The sequence below is a fragment of the Pieris rapae genome, chromosome 12 (assembly GCF_905147795.1).
Source record: "Pieris rapae chromosome 12, ilPieRapa1.1, whole genome shotgun sequence".
NCBI lineage: Eukaryota > Metazoa > Arthropoda > Insecta > Lepidoptera > Pieridae > Pieris > Pieris rapae.
In genome coordinates this window covers 10,270,507-10,297,150 of record NC_059520.1, presented here as the reverse complement: position 1 = coordinate 10,297,150, position 26,644 = coordinate 10,270,507, and the positions used below count along the sequence as shown (strand labels likewise).

Genomic DNA, 26,644 nt, shown 5'->3' with positions numbered 1-26,644 from the left:
GAATCTGTATCACTGGACTTAAAATCAAGATATATCTTTAAACTGAACGCAAGTTACGGGTCACCGGAGTGGTCTACCTATGCAGCTATATCTGGGGGTTTAGTCAAGATGGCTTAACAGAAGTATTACATACATGATACAAGTCGAAAACAAAAATTAGCATAGATTAAGGAATATGTGGGTCGTTTATTTCCTAACACCATCATAATCCTTCGAACCCATGAGCTAAAATAATATTTTACAATAGTGTTCTTCTAGGCTAATATCGTCATTTGTCGACATTTTTTATCGATAAAAATAAAATATAGAGCGGTAATTCAAATTCATTCAATTGTCCGGAGTTTATATCGAGTACCTATCAACCTGTGCAGTTCTAGAGCTAATTCACGTCGCCGAATATATATCGCTAAGCCAGTGACAATCTCATTGAAGGTTCGGCGGAAGAGATTTGGTAGGTGCCGGGATCCGCGAAAGGACTTAGTGAGTGACATGAGTCTTATTAAGCACTGCTACTGCACATCTAATGCTTAACTTTATTTGATGTGTTGATATTTCACAAGATTTAGCTAGATTTTTTCTCTTCAAAAACTTTGAGGAATATTTACTAACAATACACTTAACTTGATGTAATAATTATAGTTTATAATTAACACGGTTCCTTTTCATTTCGAAAGTTACAATATTTTCAAATGGTCGAAAACTTCAGCCTGACCTTTTAGCTTAAATATAAATGGGCCTATAGGCCTAAAAATAAATACAGAATTCATCAATTCAGTGACAAATGTGAACAGTTGTCAGTTGTCATTTATCTCTGTTTTTATAACAGTTCACACAAGAAACATAATGTCAATACTTAATTGTAAAATCTTTTATAACAGTTTTAAGTTGAGTGTTGACTGTTGAGACATTTTCTTGTTTAACTTCAAATAATACTTTTTTGATTTGCAAACATTTTTCTTACAACATACAGAACTGCTAAAAAATGGATATAACAAGCTATATAAGTATTTCTACAAGTAAAAGAACTTGAACTATATCCCACTTTAGCATCGTTCTGCGCAGCAACACCTAATTGGTATCGCTAATATGCCCAGGGATCGTGAAAGAAGCAGTTCCCGGGATCGACGAAGTTCTTCATATAACTCGGAGTCATCTTACGAGCGCAAAAAGTCTAAATATAAACATAAAAGACGATCGCGTTCGAAGGACCATTTACTGACAAAAAGTCATAAGAGAAGGCTCTCTAATTCGAGATCAAAACATAGAAGACGGAGTTACTCGAGGAGTGCGTCAAAAGATCGCTATGACAGTAGGTCAAAACTGCGTTCATCATCACATTCTCGTTCTAAGCGCTCTAAATACTCCCGTGAACGTTCTCGGTCACGTTTGTCCTCTCGAGACCGAAAATACAACAAAAAGAGTCACAAGAGTTCTAGGTCCAAGAGCAGGTCGAATTCTTTTGATATTGGTAATTAAACTTATGTTATTTATTTTTTTAGTTGAATATGATATATTATAAATAAATTTATTAGTAGATAGTATAAAATATATTATACATACATATAATAATTATATGAAACATTCAGAAATCTGAGGGCAGGACCTAAAGGTTGTAGTGCCACTGATTTATTGATTTAATATAATAATGATATATCAAAACTTTTAGAGCCTCCAGTACAATTAGATGATACAGACACCATAGTAGAAAAGTCTATAAAGGCAGCCGAGGCGGCAGGACTAACTATGACTAAGATTCCAACATATGAGTATAAAGATGTGGCTGTGAAAGAAGATATGCCTACAATACATGATAGGAACCTATTAGATGAACTAAATAATGATGCATTTGTACAAAAATCTTTCTCATCTACTAAAAGGAAAAGGGAAAATATTGTTATAGATCTAAATGCAGAAACTGTTAAAGTACCAGAAGCTGAAGTTAAAGCTAGAAAAGATGATTCAATTATCAATTTTAGTGTAAGTATTTTTTGATTAATATGAAATTCATCACAACTATTCAATTTTTAACCAACAGATGGTCATTTGAATCAATATTTAGCTAAATATGCATCAATTTGTGATGTACAAGATCCGGCAGAAATTTATGTGGATGTTACTGTTGATGGGCACAGCTAGATAAATATATCCTAAAGAAAATATGTAGCTATTTTTACTTTATGAAGAATTAATATTCACTTTTAGTTGTGTTATGCACTTGAAATCAGAATAAATACAAAAACATTACTGCCCTGTGGTCATTCTAATGTGTTCTATTTTTAAAATAGATTGAAAATCTTTTTGTTTACTGTTAAGAAATCAGTCTTGTATGTAAATCACACCCTAAGTATGACTCCCATATATTAAAACTTACACTAAGAACTGCCGAACACAAACATAACCTTTGGATACCCCTGCTCTTTAGCTATTGGCTAATAGCTAAAAATAATTCTCTATATTGCAGGAAATTCAATGTCAAGAAGATCTAAAAGAGATGTGGATCAAGAAATTATACCAATACCGGAAAAAAATGTTGAGGGGAGAGTTATAAATAACAATAAGATTTTCAGTTGAAATTATGTGAATATAGGGATTTTAAATAAACAATATTATGTAACCTAAATTAATTTTAATCATAAACATAACAGACAATTGCAACACACAATTTGTAAAATTTTCTGGTTCTAGTAAGTTCTCTACAATATATACAGCACTGTAGTTTCACTTTCAAAGGATTTGTTTGCCTGGAAACATTTTCACATGTTGTTTCTTTCCCGCTGAATGCGACTGCTGTAAGTCCTAGAAACTAGATTCCAGGCATCCATATACCTGTCCATGCACATTGCTATGCACTTCTGCTCGGAGTTATCCAATGAAGTACCAGGTTTGTTGATACACTTTTTAAAACATTTTTCTGACATCTTTGTCAGTAACTCCTGAGCATTAGCTATTGCTATCTGCTGTTTAACTTGGTCCATTAAATCTTCCTTCTGTGCGCCGCTTAGTGATCCAGTGGAAAGAGAATCCATTGTTAGATGCTGACTACGATGTAACAATTACAAGCACGAAACAACTCCTACAAATTTTCTTAAATATATTACAATATTTTTGAACGACAAATCAGACGCCTAACCTTAAAGTCTTGCATAGATGAAGTCCGATAAAAAATTGTTAAACATACTGCACACCATGAATTTGAGTCATCTGTCAATAACTATAAAGTGTTTCACAGACTAAAAATGTAGTATGGTAGTGAGTCAAATATAAATGTAAACATCAATATCAATTTGTTTTACGTTCATTTACATCAATTTATTGCTGATTTGCTGATTTATAATAACTTAAATTTTGTTATAGGGCTTGAGACAAAATCACTTCGAAACGCGTGACAAATAATAAATAACTTTAAATATTACTTATATTAATACGACATCGCCATAAAAAATATCCGGCTAACTAACGAGTTAGAGAAACCCTTAACACATCAGAACTATATCAGACATAATACACTAGTACGACCACCATGCCTCACGTGGTGAACAGAAAATAAGTAAAGCTATTAAAAAGAACCTGCCGAATGCATAAGTAAGTGTAAATAAAGAAAAACACTTTTTTAACGGATTATAGATATGTATTATTGCAGTCACCGTGACCACGCACGCTGTAAAGCACGCGAAACGTCGGTTTAAATTTAAAATTATGTACAAATAATTATAAGTTTAAATATAATAATACATATCTATAATCCGTTAAAAAAGTGTTTTTCTTTAAATGTGTAAAAGTTATGTAAATAAAAGACTAAGTGTAAATAAGTACATAACTTGGGATCTGTTAATATTATTAGTTGTCTTACTACTCGTGTATAATTATAGTGCGTTGCGAGTAGCTCTGTCGTATATGCTACATTTTGCTTCTGTACGGTTCCTTGGTCATTGGATGCTTGAAATAATAGAAGATTTTTATCTTACTTTATATTTACCACTTACGTATAACAATAGAAAATGAGCGAAAAATAATAGAATGATAATTGCTATAAAATTAAACAGTCGAAGAGAGTGCCTTCGTCGGGCTATGCTCTCGGATTGTAACTCCCATTACTTAGTTAATTGAATTGCATTGCATTAGGAAATCTTCCTGTTTTATAAGTGATTCAAGAGTACAACCAGGGCACGTACATACAGAGGAAATCATCACGTTTCTTTAGCAAAATGTACGAACAAGGTTCGTACATACATAGGGAATTATTCAAGCTTATACTAAGAAAGCCTGCGTGAGCAGAATGTACAGCATTGGCTCGTTCAGCGTCTGAAACCTTTTTTATTATTACAGTATAATTATGGCTGTATTTTGCTGGCTGAAATTTCTATTGTGCGTATTATTGTAGGCCGTTATGGGCTGCGTGATCAAGTGAAACTAATGGTGATTTCATGATTTTTCCCCATATAGTGAATACATTTTTGTAATTGAGGGCCACTTCTCTATTGACCATATTGTAGGGGCTTTAAGCTCTGAATTTTAATAACGTAGATTTTTGACAGCGCTAATTATTAGGGGAGTGAGGACTGAATCTGAATTTTGAATAACGCCAAACGCATTTGTCTGATAATTATTGTCATATGATCACGTGACAAAGCGTGAGCTACTGCCAAGTGCCAATCCTATACCAAATTGTTTAGCGTTATTCTATAATATTTTAGCTCTTGTAGTCATAAACATACTTCAAAATTGTCAATTGTCATGTTAGCGATAGCAATTGCTGTTATTTGTGAGTTCAGAGTTGTGCTAATTCTGAAAAAAATAATAAGAAATTCTTCAAGATTATATGAATAATGACTTTTGATAGGCATTAGCTAACATATCTCGACCGAAAAAATGAAGCTAAAGAAGTTAAAATCTGACTCGGAGGTTTGATTCATGTATCTTTGTGTGTAATTAGTTTATGCATGGTGTGTATGGTTGTAGTAATTTTTTTGTTACATGTAGGAGCCAGTCCCACTACCTGCACCAGAGATCATCGAGGCAGACTTATATAAACGGTCCTATTTTGGTCCTGATGTACCGACATTAGAGCTAGAATGTTGGGAAGAGGAACTCTCTGAAGTGCAGTTACAAGCTTACAGGCATGCTGATGAAGAATACAAGAAAATACAAAACACTCTTGATGAAATTGTGAAAGACACAGGAGGGAAGATTGTATATAATGGAGACCAATTCACAGCATATCAGCTTCTTGGAAAGTATGTATGAAAACAGTCATGAAATTTTGTTATTTTGAAATATGTTATATATTAATTTATTAACTTCTGTATTTTGTTTATTTGTCAAATATTTGCTAAATTGTGTCTCAGGCTTATGTTTAATCTCATTTAAATTTTTTTTATTTTTGAACTTATTTTGGTTATTCAAGTGCCAGTAACACTAGCATACCCAAATTTACCAATATGGGATGGATTTTATTTTCTAATTAACAAATTGTTGTATAAATTATGATCTTTTGAGATAGAAATTGCTATTTCTGTATTATTTTTTGATTTATTTTTATAAATATTTTCTAGATAATTCCCCAACTATGTTGTAGTTGGAGGTATTAAAAAGCTTACGTAAATGGATTGGTATCTACTACTCTTTCTTTTAACTACTTTTTGTATGACCTTAATAGCAAATCTCAAAAATATGGCTTATAATTTAATGTTGAACATTATTTCCTTTAAATTCTTCTCCGTTACTTTTATGTCCATAGCTTGCTTAGTGTTAAACCTATTGAATCCATACATTGGACAGTCGGTTAGAACGACATGCAAAGGATTTAAAATAGAATGACATGTAAATGCTGCTCTTGCCTATGTAATAGATAGACAAAAATATACTTAATACCAAAAATAGACTTAGATTTGCTCCACAAAAAACCCAAGCTTTGATTATAGATAAAAAAAAAATATTTGACAAACCACATTTGAATATGGGCGAAGTATCTGTAAACTTATTTTGAATATTTTACAGATACTCCTGACTTTGTTTGAATTAAAAATACTTCGTTTGACTCTCGATGCTAAATTGACTTTTAATAAACATATCTCCCATATATGCAGTAAAGCAACAAACATTTACAAACAATTATCTGGGGCTTATATCGAGATGTAATTCAAGTTATTTATACAGCAGTCATCGAGCCCATAATCCTATATGCGGCAGCAATCTGGTCTTCAGCCACTAAAAAGCGAGGAATAAGGAATCTGTTAAATTCAGTACAACGAGGCTTCGCACTGAAGCTCTGCAGAAGTTACCGAATTGTATCACTGAATGCCAGCTTGATCCTCGCCGGACTATTGCCCCTAGACCTTAGAATCCAAGAGACCGCTGTCCTATACGAAGCAAAGAGAGGATTGTTACAGTCAAAATTGGAAGGTGACCTGGAGCAAAGAGTATCGTGGATGCGTATTCCTCATCCCTCCAAAGAACCTGATATAAAATTTATGGCCTATGGAGAACAAGACGGTCCTAGAATAGATGCACCATCAGTAAATATATATACCGACGGAAGTAAAGTAGATGAATCGGTCGGTGCTAGTATTTCCTTGTGGAAAAATGTAGACGAATTTGAGACTTAAATTGAAACTAATTAACTAAACTAACGTTTCAACAAGAATAAAATTTATCCATTTTGGGTCAAAGCGCATGTGTTATTAGGATTACCTATAATTTCTTTTTAAAAAATATGGAATGCTTAAATGTAGTTGTTTTATATGAGTCAATTATTGACCATAAAAGGTGGATGGTTAGAAGAAAGATATAGTTTTAAGAATATTATAAAAAATGTATTTATTCAATGTGCTGACATGATATGAACTTCTGTTTTGTAAGAGTTAGATGTGTTTGTTACTTCTGTTTACTATCATATAGTAAACAAATAGAGATATAAAACCTGTGTATAAATATACTTTATAAAATTAGACATTAATTGTTTAAGTAATGTGATTTTTAAGAACATTATCTAAATTTTAAGGAATATTAGATAATGTATTTTGGTATAATCTATTTAATTTGACAAAAACAATTTTTTCTTAAAAAAAAATCACCTTACCTTAATGAGATAAATCAACATGTGGTAATTGTGTATACCATTAACATTATTACATTTTTAGGCAGCCTGTTTTGAAGGACTTGGAACGTCAAAGTGCTGAAATTATACGATCAAGATCTCGGTCCATATCAATATCTAAAGAGTCAAAGTCCGGAAAGAGAAGTAAGTGCTTTAGAAGAGTGATAACCAAAAACAAGAAATATCTATTACTTTTTGTGAACTACTCAAAATATTTAACCAGCTGTTTATGACAACGGCTTGCACAAAAAACACCAATAATATGATATTACTAGGTGACCCGGCAAATGTTGTTTTGCCATGTATGTTATTTCTCGGAAAGATATTTTTAATTCTACTACAATTATAATTGATTTCCATCTTGCAACCTTATTGCGGGTATGTGGATAGATTAATAAAAATATCGGGTTGATCGTATAAGAGTGAAAATTGAGAGAGACATTAATTTTTTAAATTGTCATCACAAAATAAAAAAAATTTTTTTTGCCAAAACATTAAAGTATATAATTAACAAATAAAAATAGAGGTTGGTCGTAGAGGAGTGAAAAATTCAGGGTCATATCAAATTTTTTATTCTAAGTCATGACAAAGTAAAAAAAATTTTTGCAAAAAAATTAAAATTTTTAATTAACAAATAAAAAATAAGGGTTGATCGTAAAGGGGTGAAAATTAAGGGTTGCATGTATTTTTCTATGGTGTATCGTGAAAAAATGAAAACGAAAAATTTTGTCTAAAAAATAAAAGGGATGAAAAATAGATGTTGTCCGATTCTCAGACCTATCCAATATGCACACAAAATTTCATGAGAATCGGGAAAGCCGTTTCGGAGGAGTTTAACCACAAATACCGCGACACGAGAATTTTATACAATAAGAAAGAGTTGACTGTCTCTACTTAAACTTGTATTAAGTTCATTAGCAGAAATAGTTTGTAACTTTTAAATCAATAATGTCAGGATCTTGAATGAAAAAATATTTTTTAGAAGGCAAAATAATGTTATGGTACTTTTATGTGTGTGTAACTAATAACTAACTGTAAATATTTCTTTAAAGTAATTGTGTAATGTCATTATATTGTAGCACGAGGCAAGCGCGATCATTCACGGGACAAGACCGCAAGCCCGGAACCTCGACCCAGCAAGAAGAAGAAGAAAGACAAGGAGAAAAAGAAGGACGATAAAGAAAGCAAGGAGATCACTAAAACTAAGGATAAGACATTGGCTCCATCGAGTTAGTGCTTCCCATCTGTCAGTACGTCTTTTGTTTGCTGCGCTTAATTCATAAGTGCATTCGATTCTTTTCAGACGTGCACAGCGTAGTGACGAACGTGCGGCCCTCGGAGGCTACCGCGGTGGGCGGTCTGCTCACCGGCAGCGCGGCCAAGACCACTGCCATAGTCGACTTGACTAAAGACGACGGAAACAAGAACGTGGCCGACTCCAGAGAAGTTTCCTTCAATAAACTACAAGGTGGACACGATCGTCTCGCTCAATGTCTCGCTCGCGACATGGCGGACGTCGGTCGACATTGACGCGTCCGTTATTATGTTTGACAGGGAAGACTTTCCCGTCGCTGGTGGTCGTGGCGAGGCCTTACCTGCGCTCCAAAGATGCGCCGGCCTCGGACCGTGCGGCGCTCGACACCAAGGTCAAATCCGTGCTGGTGCACACGCCCATGAAGTTTACCGAGTGGCTCATCCAGCAGGGTCTGGTGCGCTCCGAGCAGTGGTGCGCCATACACCGTGGAAACAAGCTCAAGCTGGGTGCGTCCCGAGGCTCGCGTCTGCCGGCTGTCGAGCGACGTAGGCCGCGAGCCTGATCCGCGTCTTCTCTTTCAGGCATGTACTCGGACTCGACCAAGTTCCCGTACTCTGGTGGGTACGTCTGGATATCGGAGTGTTGCCCGACGCGGTTCGTCTCGGTGTTCTCCAGCTCCCTGTTCGAGGGCGCCACGTTTCCGCCGAGCGTGCTGCTAAAGCTCATCTACCACTGGGCGTGTCAGACCAACGTGCAGAACGTGGTCCAGTGGGTGAAGGTGGACAACTTGTACGTGAAGGGGCTGTTCACGTGGCTGCGCGGCGTGTGTACGGCTGCCACGCACCGGCACCTGCCTCCGCTCGGCGCCGCCGGCCGCCCCGTCGAGGTGGGCGTCATCTCCCTCGGCACCACGTCGCACGACGGCACGCAGCGCCAGGTCAAGGTGGAGGTGCTGGGCGTGTTGGATCCCGCCGACAAGCTGGTGGGTGTCGCCCGTTACGCTCTCGCCCCACGCCTCATCGCGTCCGCATCGATTCCTACGATTTGCCCGTTTTCAGATTCGGCTACGTGCCGTGGAGCCGCTGGCCGAGCACGAGAAGAACTACAAGAAACGCTTCCAGAAGATCTTGGAGCCTCTCGCCGAGTGGGTGCATCCGGGGGCAGCGATCCTCACGGATCTGACGGTCGACAAGAGCACACTGCACGGCATGGGCTTCAAGAACGTCCACCAATCGTCGTCGCACGGCGACGCGGGCAAACACTCCAACGCTAACATCATGGAGTATCTGCGCCGGATCGTGCCGCGCATGTTCCAGAACACGCTGTCGCTGCTCTCGCGCCAGATCATCCAGCAGTTTCTCGACGAGCTGGTGTGGCGCGAGCGCTTCGGCTCCACGCCGGGACAGGCCTTCGACAACATCGTGACTCATCTCGCCGAGCAGACCAAGCTCGACTCCAAGGATTCGATCACCGTGCGTCTGAACAAGATAGCCGCCAACCCCTTTAAAAATTGGAAATACCCGGCCAAGGTGGGCTCCCGCTCGACGGGCGACGGTGCCTCGGAGGCGTCGCCGAACACCGATTTAAACGTGGACGTGACGTTGCAGAAAAGGGATCGCGAAGCAGAGGAGGTCGCGGAGCCGGAGACTGGCCGAGGTAGAAGAGGACGCCGCAAGAGGGAGCCTTCGCCGCTACCCGTCGCGCCCACTCGCAAGAGGAAGAAGGAGAAGACGCTCTACGTCGACGACGACGATGACGAAGAGGTACGTGACGTTCGCCGGAACGTCTGCGCCTCCGGTCATCATGACGAACGCGAACGAACTTTTCAGGTGCCGCTGGCGCAGCGCCGGAACAAAATAAAGCAGGAAAAGAACAAGGAGGTGGAGAGCGGCGGGCCCGGCCGAGGCCGACGCAAACGGGCCAAGTCCTACCTCGACGTAGACGAGGACGACAACGAGCTCGACATCCCGCTGAAGAATATCAAGAAGGAACTCAAGGCCGACGAGACCGTTTCGCTCGAGCGCTACTACTTCGGCCAGACGCAAGCCGCCGCCGCCGACCGCGTCGCCATCGCCGTGCAGGTCGGTGCCGCCTCCGCGCCTCCGTCGCGCGTCGCGGGACGGGCGCTCGTTGATACCGGTCTCTCCGCAGTGCCCCGAGTGCGACGAGCGCTTCCACGAGAGCGGGGAGCTGCAGCGGCACCTGTTCGATCACGCGGTGGACGGTGAGGGCGCGACGTGCGCCTACTGCCTGACCCGGATGCCCGCGGACGAGCTAGCCGAGCACCTACGGCGGCGCCACCCCGTCGACACCAAGTCGCCCGAGCTGTTCACGTACGCCTGCCTCATCTGCGAGGTGCGCTTCGCGGCCGTGCTCACGCTGGCGGCGCACATGCAGAAGACGCACGCGCCTCGCGAGCTGCCCTACGCTTGCCCCGCGTGCCCCTACCGCGCCTCCGCCCACCGCGCCGTGGTGGATCACGCCCGCGCGGCCCACGGCCGCTCCGCCGCGCTCCTCTGCCCGCTGTGCCTCGAAGCCGTGCCCGTGTACGCGGACGGCTGCGACCTGCGCGCCAACGTGGCGCTGTTCCTGGCCCACCTTCGCCGCCACCGAGCGACGCTCGAGGTGCGCTGCAACCGCTGCGTGCTCCGCTTCGTACATCTCGGTACGCGTCGGACTACAACGGCGAAGCGGGACCGCCCCCGATCGTTCGCTAATTCCGCGTTTCCGCTTTGCAGGTCGACTAAAGGAGCACCAGATACGCGATCACAAATCCCGGGAAGACGCGCTGCCGCTGTGCACCGAGGAGCACCTGATCAACCGACCCAAGGTAGGATTTGGCTCGCCGACGGTCTCCGAGGCGCGACGGCGAGGGACGAAGCGATGACGCGATTCGCATTTCAGACGAAGGCCCGGCCTCCGGTGAAGGACTCGACGAGCCATTCGATCGGCGACACGTTCGAGCGGCTGACGCTGGTGCTGCCGACGGGCCGCCTGTGCCGCGAGTGCGACGCGCCGCTGGAGGCCGAACGGCACTTCTTGGGCGTGACGTCGTGCAGCAAGTGTCCGTACGCGACGTCCTGCTACCGCGCCATGCTGCGCCACAGCGGTTTCTGCGCCGGGCCGCACTCGCTCGAGGACGCGCCCAGGCCCGCGCCGCGTGCGCTGCACTGCGTCTGCGGCTATTCCACCTCCGTCGGCACCGACGCGCTCACGCATCTGCTCGTCACGCGCCACTCCACGGTCTACGCCTCGGAGGAGGAGGCGCGCGCCAACGTCGCGTCGGACGACCGCGACGACCGCAAGGATTCCCCCGTGAGTATCCCGCAGTCGCGTCGCGAGCGGACCGGCCGGGGCCGTCTTCTGACCGAATCGCTCTGCGAGCAGGCCGAGGCCCGAGAGGAGCCGACCGAGGCGGCGAAGGAGGACGCGGCCGCCGAGTGCCGCCTGTCTCCGCTCGCCGAGTTCGCGCCGGCGTCCGTCATCAACACGCAGCTGTCGCTGGACGACCTCGCCCCGCCCTCGCTCCTGCAGCAGGACCAGGTATCGAGGCAGCTAAATTTCTTCAGAATACTAATTGTTCCCATAGTTAATTTATTTTTACAAATCAATTAATAATACGCGAGCATAAGGGATTGCGACCTGCGCATGGATAAATCATATGAGCAATTTCGGTCAGTAGGAGGTCAAAAGGAGGCTTTTGCCTACTTTAACGGTAATTCCCTTCCTTTCGCACAAAATTGCCAATGAGAACTTTCCATTGCATTTTTACGACAATATGTTGTATGTTGTCAAAATAAATATTGGTTATTGTGACCAAACGGTTTAACAGATTTCATTCAAATAAGCCTTAAAAATCGACTAACATATTAAATAATAATAATTGAACAATGGTTGAACATATTTCCGGAAGAAAACTCGTAATTGCTTGTAGAATATATTAAACGAGCCATATAAAGCGAATTATTCCATAACATATCGTTTATTGAGGCTGGTCCGTCACGTCCGCAGGAGCGAGAGCTGCCCCGCTACGAGGGTCCGCTGGCCACGCCGCGCCACGAAGACCAGCACTACACGCTCGGGGACTTCGAGCCGCTGCCCCAGGAACCTCCGCCGCAGACGGACTTCGAACAGCTCTAGTAAACGCCCACTCGTCACGTCTGAGGCGAATCGGGGAATTGTATGAAAACGCAAAAACACAACTTTCATATTAAATTCTATCTATTTTTGCCATTTCTCTTTTTGAACGTTAAACTCTCCTTATTACACACTCCGTAGCTGTCGATAGCACCGTTTTCTTCGTCTAATGTGATTCCGTCGAAACAGAGGTCGTAGGTCTTCCAGATGTATTTCCAAGAAATCTTCACCTTAGGCCCGTTTCTCTGCTGCGAGAGTTCAAAATGACGCGCTATTGACTTCTTCAACTCCCTCACTGTAGCGCTTTGCGGCACCTGGAAGACGAATGGCGCGTGTTCGTCTCGGTAAAGCAATTATTACGATTTATTAGCTAAATCGTCAAATTGAAACACTTACTATGACTCTTAATGGGGGTTCATTTTCCCTACGAATGAATATTGTAATACACTTTCCGTGTTCTGCTGCAGTCTGCAAAAGGAGTTTACATAAGCATAATAAACTCTTAAATAGAATGTAAAAAGTATTTCTTTTCCTGCCCCACTTTCAATGTTTTTTATATAGTATTAATACCAACCAGTAATAATATTTCTTCTGTGATGACATCTAAAGGCAAATCGCTGAGCACGGGATCTGTACTTACTAATGTGCAGAGCGATGATTTTGTCACTTCGACGACTTCATCGTGTGTCAAAGTGGTTACAATACTTTGCCATTCCTCCATTTTTTATATCTCATTACCTCTCTGCAAATATACAAATGGTGTTAATGTTTTTAAAGACACTACCTACTACAAGAATGAATCCGTAACATATTTTAATTTAAATATTAATTTAAAAAATGTAGCTTATTGAAAAAATCTGGTAAGTCCAGGGTCTAAAGGTTCGAAATGTTTTTTTCACTGCCCGTCAAATCGGAACACCTAATGCCGTCGGGTTCGTGGTTCTGGGTCAAGAATTTATGACAATTTGATGTGGTGAAAGTCTTAATACAAAATACTCCAAATCAAGATGACCACCATACTTGGCTAAAACCGGCATTAGCGGTTTCAGGTAAAGCGGCGTATATTCAGTCGGGCACCCAATCGGCATACCGAAAACAGATGTCTCAATTCTCGTCTCCATCTTTCTTAAGCTCAAAAAGCCTGCCCGCTCGAATAAATCAAAGCTGTGTAGGTACTCGAAAATTTGTAAAGCAAAGGTGCTCCAATTAAATGTTACTTAAACCAATTGACATTTGAATAAGCTACCATCTATTGCAGGGAAGTAGTAAGAAATTAAAAAAAAAACTAAAGGAGCTTGATGGGAAATGGGAACTGCAAGAAATATTCAATAAATTATTAATTAAGATTTAAAGAACTTGTAATGTCTCAGTCTAGAGACAGTTCATAAAAAAAATGATTAAGTTAACGTAGATACGTAATTATATGGCTTTCTTCGTTTATGTGTCATGTCGATGATTTTACAGAACAATAAAACTCGTGTTTAAAATTTTATGGTAAATAACAATAAACATCAATTTCTCGCGCATATACCTTTTAGTTCTGTAAAATTACCAACATGACAATCCTTCGTATTGAATAATTTTTGCGAAAACCGTTAAATATCACATAGATGACGGCGACTTAGTTATGAATTAGTAATGTAAGATATAAGCCTTTACCTAAATACTGAACAATTACGATCCATCAACATCAACAAGACTATACAGAAATCCTACAATTGTTTATTTACTATTAAAAATTTTCAAAATAATGAGACATTCCTTTTTCCATCCATTTCCTTTTGACACTTGAGAGTTGAGAGGTTACAGAATACATTAATTTACTTATATTGTGCTACAGACTAAGAAGATTGAGCAACGAATTTTCGATAATATAACAATCCTCATAGCGCACAGAACACAACGTTATGTTATGTAAGGGAAATCTTGTTATTTAGCCTGTGGTTCTCTCAAGAAACTTTCGAATACTATCATTCAATAGTCAATTGTCATAGTCACAGAAAGATTACAAAAGCGAAAAAGCCATACAAATAACAAAATTATAATGAATCATGCAAATGTTAAATAAATTGTGCATATCTTAAATTTCGATAGAGATATAAATATGGAAGCAGTACCAAAATTTGCTTTTATAAGTTTTGAGCTAAAAGTTAGCCCAGAAAGTACGCATTTTGGGCCAAGACTAAAACAAGTAAGTCATTTGTATTAAATCATGTATGTCGTTAAATATTCGTAAAACTTAAAAGTATTATTATTTCAATTCATTATTTTACATTCTAGTATATAGCAGAGGTTTATCGAGAGGATCCTGAGAGTTATGCGGCCGAAATGCATCAGTTAGAAGGCATGCGATCTGCTGCTGTGCGACCAACGGTTGATTCCGCTGGACTCAAAGCTTTAAACAGATACTTTTGTCAGCTGCGAGCAATGCAGAGTCGATTTCCGATGGCTAAAGGACAACCTGCTGCTTGCATGTTTGTTTGGTAATATTAATTCAATGACATTTATATTCCGTTTTGTGTGGTTTTAAGAATTGAGATCTTTGTGTGTTGCAGGAAGGATTTGTATGCAAATATGAATTGTTCATTGGCAGACTTGCGATTTGAGATGGCATGTATTCTGTATAACATAGGTGCTCTTCATACTCAGCTGGCATCATCTGAGACACGTACAACAGCAGATAGTCTGAAACTTGCATGTCAGCATTTTCAAAATGCTGCATGGGCTTTCCAGTACTTAAGAGAACAATACCCTCAACCATCTGGGGCAGATGTGTCTTCAGAGATTCTTAAATTATTACAAGAGATATGTTTTGCACAAGCTCAAGAGTGTATATTAGACAAAAGCAGACAGGATACAAGGAAACCTAGTGTTATTGGTATGATTTGTAAACCTTGGTGCCAGATTAAAGTATTACATATATCACACATTAAATTATACATTTTCTAAATGGTACAGGTGCTGTAGCAACACAGGTCTTACATTTTTACAAAAACTCAATGGCTATCCTGGGTCCTTCGACAGGAACAGATAACATCCATGAGATAATTGGAACCAAATTATACAACAACTGGTATCGCCACTTGTCTTTTAAGGCTTCCTACATTGGTTGCATTGTTGCTTTATATCAAGGTACAGTTTTTTGTACTTCTCTCAATGTTTTTGAATGTGTTAAAGTTACTGAATATGAATGAGTTGTTTGTGTTCTGGTAGGAATAAGTGCTGAAGAACAGCAGAAAATGGGTGAGCGTGTCTCTTGCTATCAGCTTGCTCTCGATAAATTGAATGAAGCTAGAAAGTTAGCAAAATACATTGAACCGGTGCAAGTGACCCAAGAAGGTATCACCTTCACAAATGATATAGTTGAGGGCAAACGAAAAGCCGCCAAGAACGAAAATGAGTTTATCTACCATGAAGAAGTTCCCGACAAAGAAATGCTAACTGAAATGAAGCCTGTGTGCTTAGTGAAAGCTGTAGCGATCGATTTCAATGACCCAGAGGTGAGTGTCAGTACTGAGGTTTAAATTTGTGATTGTGTTTCGTGGGTATGCAATGTCAAAATGTTGTCTTCGAGCGCAGGTGGCGGGCAACGACGTGTTCGCTCGGCTGGTGCCTCTGGGCGCGCACGAGGCGGCCTCGCTGTACTCGGAGCGGAAGGCGCAGCTTCTGCGACAAGTGGGCGCCCAGGCCGACGCCAAGGATCTAGAGCTCACCGAGTTCCTTTCGTCGCTTCAGCTCGATCAGCTTGACCGTCTAGACGACGACGACCAAAAGTCAGTACTCGCCTTATCAGCATATATTCTTATTTCTAAACCACCAGTCCCTAGAGTCATACGACATATTTATGTCCATAACGAAAGTAACATTTAATTTCCCTTTGTTCTGTCAGAGTTATTATCGCCTTATCTTGACGATATCGCAGATTAGGGTGTTGACTCAAGAGTCAACAGCAAGTTGTTATTTATGTATTTTTATTCAATTTAAGTCTAAGAATGTTGTACATCATCAAGGTGCTTTCAATAATTGAGACTTTTAGTTTGGCTCCACACTTGGTCCCTTCTTATTCCTCGTCTATATAAATGACGCGAGATAGTACTGTTTGCTGATGACACTTCGCTTTTATTTAAAGTGAAACGACGAAATCCATCACTTGAGTATGTAAACAGTGCCATCTCCAGTGTGGTTTACTGGTTTAGTACAAATAATCTTAAGTTAAACGAGAAGAAGACAAAATGTATTAAATTTGAAACTACAAATGTAAAAAGTAGTCATTCTCAAACAATAATTAAAGACGAGGAAATAGACTTTGTTGATAATGCGGTGTTTTTGGGAATTTCTTTAGATAGTAAACTCCAGTGGGGCCAACACATAGAAGGTCTTTCGAATAGCCTTAGTGCTGCAGCGTTTGCAGTGAAAAAGATACGCGATCTTACGGATGAGAACACAGCAAAGCTCGTTTATTTCAGCTATTTTCATAGTATCATGTCATATGATGTTATTTTGAGGGTTAATGCCGCTGACATTAATTCAATATTTGTAGTGCAAAAGCGGGCTATAAGAGCGATCTCTGTGGGTTGTCCCCACCGGAGTCAGTTCGAAGGAAGTTTAAGGAATTACATATTTTGACTTTGGCAAGTCAATACATTTATGAGAATATTTTTTATGTACGGAAAAATATAGATATCTTTAAAAAGAATAGTAGCTTCCAAATTATAGTAAGTACTCGTAATAAAGACAAAATTAGCGCACCAACCAGAAGGCTGCATAAAACGAGTAATTCTTTCCAAGGCAATTGCACACGTTTTTTCAACAAAATCCCTAGATATACAAATGAGACAAATATTGTCAATAAATAAATTTAAATCGTACACTAAAGTATAACTGCTTATTAAGGCCTATTATAATATATGTAAATGAATACTGAAACGATCATAGTGCTTGGATATGAATTGCTTCAGTATAAATAGGTAACGCGACTGAGTCATGCCCACTTAAATGTCCTTGCGTCGGGTTGTCTCTCTCCCTAAAATATGGCGAGGGGGCCGAGGGCTGGCCATGCTTCATACTCGTGAACGGGTGCTACTTATGGTGACTGGTCGTACTTGAATTCGTGTATGCGGTGATATTAGTTGTTTATACTACGTACTTGCGTGTTGTTCTCACGAGTATGTAAGTGCGTGCTGCTATTTCACCATGCCTCCTGCTGATAGAGGACAAATCTTTGTTTTTAATTTATTTTATTATTCTTTATTACTCAAGATGTCATATGTCTGTCCCCACATTTTTGATGTCTTTATACTTTGCAATTGTCACTATTGATCACGGATTAACAGTATGCAGGCTGCAGTATCTTACGCCTGAAAACATGGAGACTGTCTTACTTTTAAGAGGAGTATGACAATAATAATACTGTATACATATTAAGTCAGCGGTTTGTTTTATATTGTTGCTCTATTGTTTTATATGTTGAAAAATAATCATTTAAAAAAATAGGATAGGCTGCATCTGGTAAAGCTCGAAAGTGCAACATACGTTTGTAGCCATATATTTCCTTGTTTTGCGTTTTATGATATTGCCATATATTTTTATATTATATAGATAGATAGATATGTACTCCTTAGCTCTCTTTCAGCACGAGTCGTCCGGAATCCGTTCCGTTTTCTTACTCATTAAGTTCACCCGATGTACTCGGATTATAGATTTATAACAGCGATCGTGCACTGCAAGAACTATTAATAAATAAAGATAATTGCGCTCGGGCAGGATTCCGCAGGAGGTCGTTGACCGCTGTGCGGCCATGAACGCCAACACGGACATGATCACCACCCTCGCCGGCTCCATGAACGCTCTCGCCGAACTCATCACCGACGTGGAGCACGCGCTCTCGGACATCGAAGCCGTCATACAGGTACTTCAGGCCTTCGAAGGCTGGCGAAAACGCGTCGCGCCCCTTCGTTTACCGCATAATAGAACGACGAACGTTTCCATCTGGTAGGAAGAGAACGAGGCGGAGAAGCGGTACCAGAAGGCGATGGGGGCGCGGCCGCCGTCGCTGGTGCAGACTGAGCTGGCCAGGGAGCTGCACAAGTACCGCGAGGCGCACGCGCGCACCGCCGACAGCAACGCCGTGCTGCACAAAGCCATGACGCTGCACATCGCCAACCTGCAGCTGCTGGCACGTCCGCTGCCCGAGCTGCTGGCCGCGCTGCCCGGCGTCGCGCGGTTGCCCGCGCCGGACCGCGATGCCATGCGTGAGATGCGCCGCGTGCTCGCCAAGGCGCACGACATGCGCGTGCAGCGCCACGCCCTTCTGGAAGAGCTGCGCGTGGCACTCGCCGCCGACGACGTGACGCCTCGACTGCTGGCCGACCCCGCGAGCGACCGCGACCGCCTCTTCGATCTCGAGATCGAGAAGCACACGCCCAAGGTCAAGATAATCGAACAGAACTTGGCGGCCCAGGAGAACATCATCAACCGCCTGACCTCGCTGTACGCTGCGTACGGGGACTCGCGACGCCTGCTCGCTGACGTACTGCGCAAGCGAGACGCCATGCTGAACGGTAACGCTATTCCTCCCCCCACCTCCTACGTCTTGCGCCGATCGAGAACCTTCATCGCTCTCACCGTCTCCGGCCGGGTCTTTCGCAGGTCTGATAACGTCGTACGACAGCTTCGGCGAGCTCGTCAACAAGTCGACCAAGGGGCTAGAGTTCTACCGCAAGCTCCAACACAACTTGACGGCGCTGCTCGCTCGGGCCCGCTCCGTATGTCAGGTGCAGCGCGAAGAGCGAGCCCAACTCGGCGAAGCCGCTCCAGCCCCGGTCGCCGGCCCTGCCCCGGTCATCGCTGCCGCTCCCTCGGCTGCGCCCAAGCTCAAAGACTATCTGCCCTACATGAAGAACAGGACATCTGCCAGGACCGTACCGCCGCAAGGTAGGTCTCTAGTCTCGGTGTCCCTTTGAAACCTTTAAACGTCTTTGTTCTTCATTAATTGGTTAAAGAATACCAACTCAGATTTTTTTTTGACGGAAGTAACGCTGCTGTGTAGTCTCCGCTTTTTAAAAATTGTAATAACAATAGCGCCTTTTATAAGTATGTCAGCGCCATCTAGTGGTGCATTATTTGAACTGATTTAAGTCAGTTTCTTGGTAGTGGTTATTTTGGATAGCATTCACTCGTTTTATTTGATACTGATTACTGTTTGACTGTTATTATTACTTACTGTTAGTATTTTACCATTTTGGACGACGTAAATTGATACCAAATTAATTATCCTAAAAATCTAGTATATTGCAAAGTGAATAAAAAAAATTCAACAGTTTAAAAAAAGTATTTTTAATTGCAAAGTCTTTGAAAATCTGTAGATATACTTATTGATTTATTACTTTTAAAATAAGTAAATTAGTAATAAATTTTCTGACGATGGCGACATTCAAAATAATTATGATAACATGATAGTCGTGTCCGGCGATCCGATTGCAATGAATTGGTTTGGATGGTTTGGAATAAGTAAATGAACAGACATACAAATTAACCCTTAGGTCCCTCGCAGCCGCAGCCCGCTTCGTCGCCCGAATTCTTCTGCCCCACCGCCACCCGCCCCGCGCCCCTCGGCTCCGAAGGTAACCGTGGATTGACTCGTTGTCTGTGTTAGAACTGTTCGCTGTCTAATTTCGCTTCTGAATTTTAACTGTGTAGGGACTGAAATGAATAAACTTTTCCGTTTTCTCCTAAGCCACGGACGTCGGCCTCGTCGGGGGTCTTTCGGACGGCGTGTCGTCGGGAGCCTACGCCCAGTGTCTGCCCCCTTATGCGCCCTCCGAGGTCGACGCCTACCCGTGCAAGTACGAGAACCCCCCCGACGGACCCGACGACATCCAAAACTACAACCCCTACGGCTCTCCGCGACAGTTCTCGGTTCCGGCGTCGGAGATGCTGTACCGCCCGTTCGCCCCCGTGGGCCCGACGCCGTCGGTCGACGCGACCTTCGACCTGAGCGCCGACGTGGCGAGGATGCACGTGGGCGGCGAGTACGCGCAGACGTACTTCAGTGTGCAGTATCCGGCCAGCAGCTGCGACGTCGCCACGTACAGTCGTGCGCCGCAGGATATCCACACGAGCAGCACGGCGCATGCGCCCCACGCTCTCAACTACCCCTACGCGCAGGTCGATCGACCCGATTCCTTCGCGGCCTCCCGAGCTCCGCCGACGTCGTCGAGTGCGTACTCGACGGTGTCGGTCCCGGTCCCTCTGGCATTCCAGTCCTTCCCGGTTCCCGCCGAAACGGGGGCAAACGTTCTGTACTACGACTCCAACTCTTTTACCGCCGGTGACCACACGCCCCGCTGGGCTGACGGCTCCGATCACAATCCGAACGTGAATCTTAGCGTTTCGAGCGGATTCGCTCCGGGCGCTCACGGCTCCGAAATGCTGCCGCCGGGCCCCTACGACGTCCCGACCTCTGCGGTCGACCCCGCTCTGGCTCGGCTCGACGAACTCGACAGACCTATAAGATCCCACGTTAAGGGGGAGGCTCTGTCCGCCGGGCCGATGCCGATGCCGATGCCGAGTTACGTGACCCTCGACTACGTTCCGGATCCGGTTTCCCAAACTCCGAACGGGGTGGCGAGCCAGGGGTATGGGGCGCAGTACGGGCAGAGCTACCAGAACCATCCCGGGTACACGTACAACGTCGCTACCGGAAACTACGACTACAGCTACGGCTCGCAGAACTCCTACTTCGCCTACGAGCGACCGGCCGACCCCGAACCCCAGAGAGACGCGGCGAACGCGAGTCGGGAGAGCGGCGGCGTGTACACCAGCGCCGGACACTACGACACGGTGCAGTCCCCGGCTGAGACCCCGCAAGAGACCGCGCCGGACGCGGCACGGCACTTCTGCGTCCCGGCCCCGTCCGTCGACACCCAGGTCGCGCTCGCTCCGCCAGGTAAGATCGTCAATCTGTCGGATTAAACGTCGAAATTGCGCCGAGGGTTCCACGATTGTGTATTGTGAAAGCGTAATAAACGGGTGCAAAACGTTGACCGTATTTTATTTATCCGTTCCTATTCCAGCGGCGGCTGGCGAGAGCGCGAGCGAGCCGCTCCCTCCCCCCACCCCCGCGGTGGTGGGGGAACCGACCGCCTTCGATCTGCTGTCCGACATAGATTTCAGCGTCGATCTGAAACCGTTGACACCCGAAATAAACGTCCCCCGCGTCTCGGAGAGCGCCCGGATCCTCAAGCCTACGATCGCTCCGAGGGTCGATCCGAAGCCCGCGCCGGAGGAGGAAGAGCCGACGCTGCGACCCGCCGAAGGGAATCTCTTTTCGGACCCCGGCTCCGTCAACCGCTTCACCCAGGAGGTTAAACACTTACAAAAGCTGGTCGAATCCCTGACGAACGGGCCCTCGCTCGGCGAAGCGTCAACGTCGCTCGACGCCGACTGGAGACGAGTGTTGGACGTTTGCGAGGCGCAAGTGAGTTTTTTTATATCACTGTAATATCACGAAACATTACATCTAATCTAAGTTACACTTATGAGTAATTTAAAAGTAACCCAAAAGTTACTAATAAGAAAATTTAACATCAGGAGGCCTGGCACCTCTTGCATTGGGGAATAAATATCGATGTTTTCAGTGGCTTACTTAAATTTTGCAGTCAATTATGAACTTTATTTTATAGAGTATAAGTTTTCTTGATGGTGAAATGAAATAATGAAAACATGTTAAGTGGTTCACAAGTTGCATGCAAATTGTAAATTAAAAACAACAACTTTTAAGTCGCAATTTGCATGCAATTAGGTTCAAACTTGTACGCACCAAAGTCAGCAAATTTGCACGCAAGTTTCAAGACTTGTTCTGTTCGCATGCGCTCGTCTTTAGAGGAAAGTATGCTGGATTAATGTAAAAATGAGTCCTAAGTGGGATACAATAATATTGAAATACCACAGCACGTCTTCTGTTCATAATATAGACTGTACAGGTAGGAGAACTAATTTGTATGCAAGCTGCAAGTTGAACAAAATCGTGTTTCTAATGCGGATCACTTGCAGTCAAGTCTGACGTCAGACATGCATGCAAGTACTTGCATAATGGAAACGCGGCTTAAGGGAAACGAAAACAACAACTGAAGAGGCGAAGTCAGGATAGGCGCAAAGCTGTAAGCACAGATGAAGCATCGCCTGGAGCCGATGTTATTTCAGCTTGTAATGATTTTCAGAAACAAGAAGACGCGAAGAGGTCGAAGGGCTCAGCCACGGATAGATCGCCCGACTCGAGATTGACGCTCACATCCGATCTCGACACCCGCTACTATAAGGTACGTGCCAAGTCGCATAACCCGTTTACGTTGGGCCGTTAAACGATTATGTTTCCGTACTTCATCAGGAATTTCTCATGAGACTCCTTCGACGGCTAACTCTATTTATAGTTATATTTTGAAGAAACATATGAACTTACCTGTAGTTCAATTGCAGCAACTGACGCCTCGCGCGGTCCCCCTCATGATATGTAATCCTCCCGACGAAAAGAACGTCGAAACGTTCTGGAGAGCGATGTTCGAGAAAAAGATTGGTTGCGTCGTCTGCTGCCAGACGGAGACGGACACCGAGGTACGTCCGTCACTCCGACGCGGAGATCTCTCTCTCTCTCTCTCTCGTTCTTTTCTCAACTTCGCTTTTTATGAGCAGACGCAGTGCGCAATCTACCTCACTTCCGCCGGCGACGTCACGGTGACGTCGGAGCCTCCGCGGTCAACCGCGCACTGGAGCGAGCGCCGTCTGCGCCTGCGCGTGTCGCCCCACGCCCGCGAGCATGCGCTCTCACTCCTCCGGCCGCACAGCGCGCCCGCCGGGTGAGTTCGTCTTGGCCGTTGCGTCTCCTTTCGCGTCGCGTCGTCGACGTCCTTCACGTGGTGCCGTTTGCAGGACGTCCGACTCGTCGCGGTTGGCCCTGTGCGACGCGGCGCTGCGAGCGAGCGGCCAGGGTGGGGTGTGCCTCCTGTGCGACGGCGGAGGCCGAGGCGCTTCGACGGCGCTGCTGTTGGCCGTAATGTGCCAAGTGCGCGCCGGACGAGTGGACCTCGCCGGTGAGTACAGACTAGCTTTTCGCGGTCGACGTCTGTCACCCGTCGCGCGCCGATGGAGCCATCAACATGTGTAAATTATTATATATACCGGGAGCAGAACGGTCAGGTTAGGTTGTGATTTGAAATTCCAGGCCACTTCTTCTCGTGGTATGCCGATTTTGGAACTGGCATGATTTATTTATTTGTTTCTCAGTATTTCTACAGCTATTCATTATATAATATCTAAACAATTGCATTATAGACAAAAGCCGAAAGAGAAGAAACCCGGGAATCACACGATGAAAGCTTTGCTAAGTTTCAATGTTTTAATTCAGATACCTTATCGACGGGGTTGGCGTCTCTGGGTCGAGGAGGCGGCGCAGTGGGAGACCTCGTGGATCTGCTTCGCTTGGTGCTCTTCTTCGCGCAGGGTGTTTTGCGCTCCGGTAACGCCTCTTTCGCGCCTTGCGATCCGTCTCGATCCGTATCCGAACCTCGGGATTCGGTTAACGTTCCCTCCATTTGGCCAGGTTCGACGACGTTCACCGGAGAGGCGGTGTCGGCGCCGAGCGTGGCGACAGCCCTAGCGCCCCGGCCGACGTCGCATCGGAACAGGTTCAGCCGCGAGTCCTTCGAGGAGATGCGGCAGGCGGCCGGACTCAAGAGCGGCGATATGACCGACCCTTTGAACTTCCTGGATCCACTTTGGACCCTCAAAAAGAAATGATTGCCGTTGAAATCATCCGTTTCCATGTAGATGTAAGATCTCAGCCCGCGGAGAGCCTCGACGCCTCGAGAGGCTTCAGTGTGCGCATATTTATACAATATTTAAAGGTAAAGAAGGATAATATGTAACAAATGTTTGAAATTCTCTTAATGTATTATGGAGATTCCATATTAACAATAAACTATAATATGCTGAGGCCTCTCACTGTTGTCCTATCCCCCGATTACTAGATTTTTGAAGTGAAATTTCTTTAGCGGCGCATGAGGGTAAAATTGTTACGGACCGGAACGGAAGATATGCAGCGATTTTCTCGAAGAAAAGGGAGAGAGTGAGGATGAGCTGGAGGCATGGAGAGCAGAGCGAGAGGTGGGAAAGAGCCATAGAGCAAAGTTCCCCAAATCCACATCTCTAACCATTTCAGAGATAGCTTTCTCAGAACCCTAGCTAACTACTGACTCATAGCGAATGCATCGTTATAGTTAGCTACTTTCTATAGTTCACTAACCTAAGCTATGGCTCTAAATGAAAAATAAAAACTACCTACTCTACTACATCACCGCCCAACGTAACCTAAATATATATATATATATTTTTTTTTTTTATTGGACCACAAAATTAGGACAAACACATGTCAACATCAACTTACATTTGAAATATAAAAAAAATGCGGTGCCGTCCCTAGGACATGTGGACACGACCAGCGAAATTAAGTGAATACAATAAAGTGTCAAAACAAACAAAAATCTAAAAATAATTGCTATAAAAAATGAAAAGAAATTATTGGTACTGAGTCCTAATTCTACTCTTTGCTGAGGCCAGCGAACCATGAAAAATGTCAAAACTCTGTGCAATATCATTATGGTGGCGACACAACCTATTAATTGGAGAGTTTCTGCCAACGTTTGTTCGACAGTGTGGGATGTGAAAACATTTACGATTTTTTAAACGACTCCCGACCCGAGGAACTTCTATGGACACACGTTCTACAATTTCTGGGCAATCCACAAATCCGTTAACGACCTTAAAAAGGTATATCAAGTCGTATACCCTACGAACACTCAGAGATTCCATATTATAAAAGTCTAACCGATCCTCATATTTAGGTAATATTGCACATTTATGATTAAACACTTAACACCATTATCTACAATATAATTAGATGCAAGGATTACATAGTTTTATTTTTCAATACGTAAATAAATTTACGTATTGTGACGTGACAGCAGTCTCATTGTGTGTGCAATTTTATTAAATTACCTAGTAAGCGCTGAGTGAATCCCAACAAAAGTGCATTCCATATTTTATAAAGTATAACCACATATATTAGAGATTCTCTTCTGATACATCCTGAATTGCTGAAAAACCTTTGTGACACATTCTATGAATCATATTTTTTAAAGTGCCCTCGTATTGTTTTGTCGACAAAAATAGAAAAATATCCAAACACGTCAGTCATTATTGCGTCGTTATTGGTTAATTTAAATACATCATTACTAGAAATCGCAGGTGATAAGAAAGCAGTGCGAAAGAACTTGGTTATAAATTTACATTGGTAAGAAATGGACGTAGATAATATATTCGAAAAACTATTGATTCTAAGTATATAATTGATTAAGAATACTTTGGTGTTTTTTTTCAAGGCTTTTGAGCCTTCCAATAAGTTAATACTATCAATATAATAAGTGCATACTCAAGTAATCATAACGGGTCATAATAAATGAATAAATACTTAATAGCTAAAATGTCTCAATCTATTATAAAAACATAAGAGGTATGAAGACCAAGACTGCAACTATATTTAGAATAATGTATTGTGTTACGTAGCCCATGTAATCTGCATTTCGCAGTATTATAAAGTATTTAACACTTCCCTGAAGTTACACGGTGTCAGCGGAACCTGATAACTTTGATATAATATGTTTATGTTAGACTTGGATTGTTTTCCTCTGAGCTGGCCGATGACAGATTTTGTGTGGTACGTAGGGATCGTGATCCTGGATTTTGTCGACGGTATTTTAAGGATTGGGGAAGTGGTATAATAATTGCTTATCCTAAAAAACTTTGTTGAGTCATGACTGGCAGTCCGACTGAGTCGAGGATCAGATTGAACTGCGATTTTACTATAAATCTATGTGTTGCATATCTGCCTGGATATCTATCGGCAAATGCAGCTTGTGATTTTATTCAGAAATGTGGTCTCATAGTTGGTAACATGTCTGATCACAGTACTTATATATGGGGTGATTTTAATCTTAGTAAAGGTCAGCTAAAACTGGCTGTCCTTTGAACAATTACTGTGAAAAGTCAAAAGCTTTATATGACCTATTCAATGTTACTGCATTGCGACAGATAAATTTCAATAT

General features: G+C 43.3%; 5 protein-coding genes across 6 annotated transcripts; 3 read left to right on the top strand and 2 right to left on the bottom strand.

Annotated features, from left to right (window-relative positions):
- Positions 1-856: 856 nt before the first annotated feature.
- LOC111001342 (luc7-like protein 3) lies at positions 857-2,614 on the top strand. Its single transcript, XM_022271217.2, has 3 exons — positions 857-1,468; positions 1,667-1,977; positions 2,462-2,614. The coding sequence occupies exons 1-3, from the start codon at positions 1,087-1,089 to the stop codon at positions 2,546-2,548; spliced, it is 780 nt and encodes a 259-aa protein (XP_022126909.1). The 5' UTR covers positions 857-1,086; the 3' UTR covers positions 2,549-2,614.
- Positions 2,610-3,190, bottom strand: LOC111001343 (mitochondrial import inner membrane translocase subunit Tim13-like). The gene has a single exon (XM_022271218.2). The coding sequence runs from the start codon at positions 3,024-3,026 to the stop codon at positions 2,754-2,756; it is 273 nt and encodes a 90-aa protein (XP_022126910.1). The 5' UTR covers positions 3,027-3,190; the 3' UTR covers positions 2,610-2,753.
- Positions 3,191-4,724: 1,534 nt separating this feature from the next.
- On the top strand, positions 4,725-12,584 carry LOC111001340. The gene is made up of 15 exons (XM_022271209.2): positions 4,725-4,902; positions 4,981-5,234; positions 7,140-7,240; positions 8,176-8,325; positions 8,400-8,564; positions 8,651-8,857; positions 8,933-9,333; positions 9,410-9,880; positions 9,959-10,114; positions 10,181-10,432; positions 10,503-11,016; positions 11,090-11,181; positions 11,256-11,666; positions 11,739-11,894; positions 12,363-12,584. The coding sequence occupies exons 1-15, from the start codon at positions 4,870-4,872 to the stop codon at positions 12,489-12,491; spliced, it is 3,492 nt and encodes a 1,163-aa protein (XP_022126901.2). The 5' UTR covers positions 4,725-4,869; the 3' UTR covers positions 12,492-12,584.
- LOC111001341 (U11/U12 small nuclear ribonucleoprotein 25 kDa protein-like) lies at positions 12,506-14,284 on the bottom strand. The gene is given in 4 exon segments (XM_045630477.1): positions 12,506-12,802; positions 12,885-12,956; positions 13,063-13,230; positions 14,148-14,284. Coding segments are annotated over 3 exon segments (516 nt in total). The 5' UTR covers positions 13,210-13,230; positions 14,148-14,284.
- Positions 14,285-14,466: 182 nt separating this feature from the next.
- On the top strand, positions 14,467-25,018 carry LOC111001345 (tyrosine-protein phosphatase non-receptor type 23). 2 transcript variants are annotated; one of them, XM_022271220.2, is made up of 18 exons: positions 14,467-14,679; positions 14,769-14,971; positions 15,044-15,366; positions 15,447-15,620; positions 15,702-15,988; positions 16,068-16,261; positions 18,252-18,396; positions 18,484-19,048; positions 19,137-19,421; positions 20,030-20,110; positions 20,224-21,435; positions 21,563-21,966; positions 22,709-22,807; positions 22,965-23,099; positions 23,178-23,341; positions 23,415-23,575; positions 23,890-24,000; positions 24,085-25,018. In XM_022271220.2, exons 1-18 carry the CDS (start codon positions 14,593-14,595, stop codon positions 24,279-24,281), a joined length of 4,827 nt encoding a protein of 1,608 aa, XP_022126912.2. In that variant the 5' UTR covers positions 14,467-14,592; the 3' UTR covers positions 24,282-25,018. The 2 variants fall into 2 exon arrangements, with proteins under 2 accessions (XP_022126912.2, XP_045486356.1); XM_045630400.1 differs by having other exon boundaries at positions 23,890-25,018.
- Positions 25,019-26,644: the final 1,626 nt, after the last annotated feature.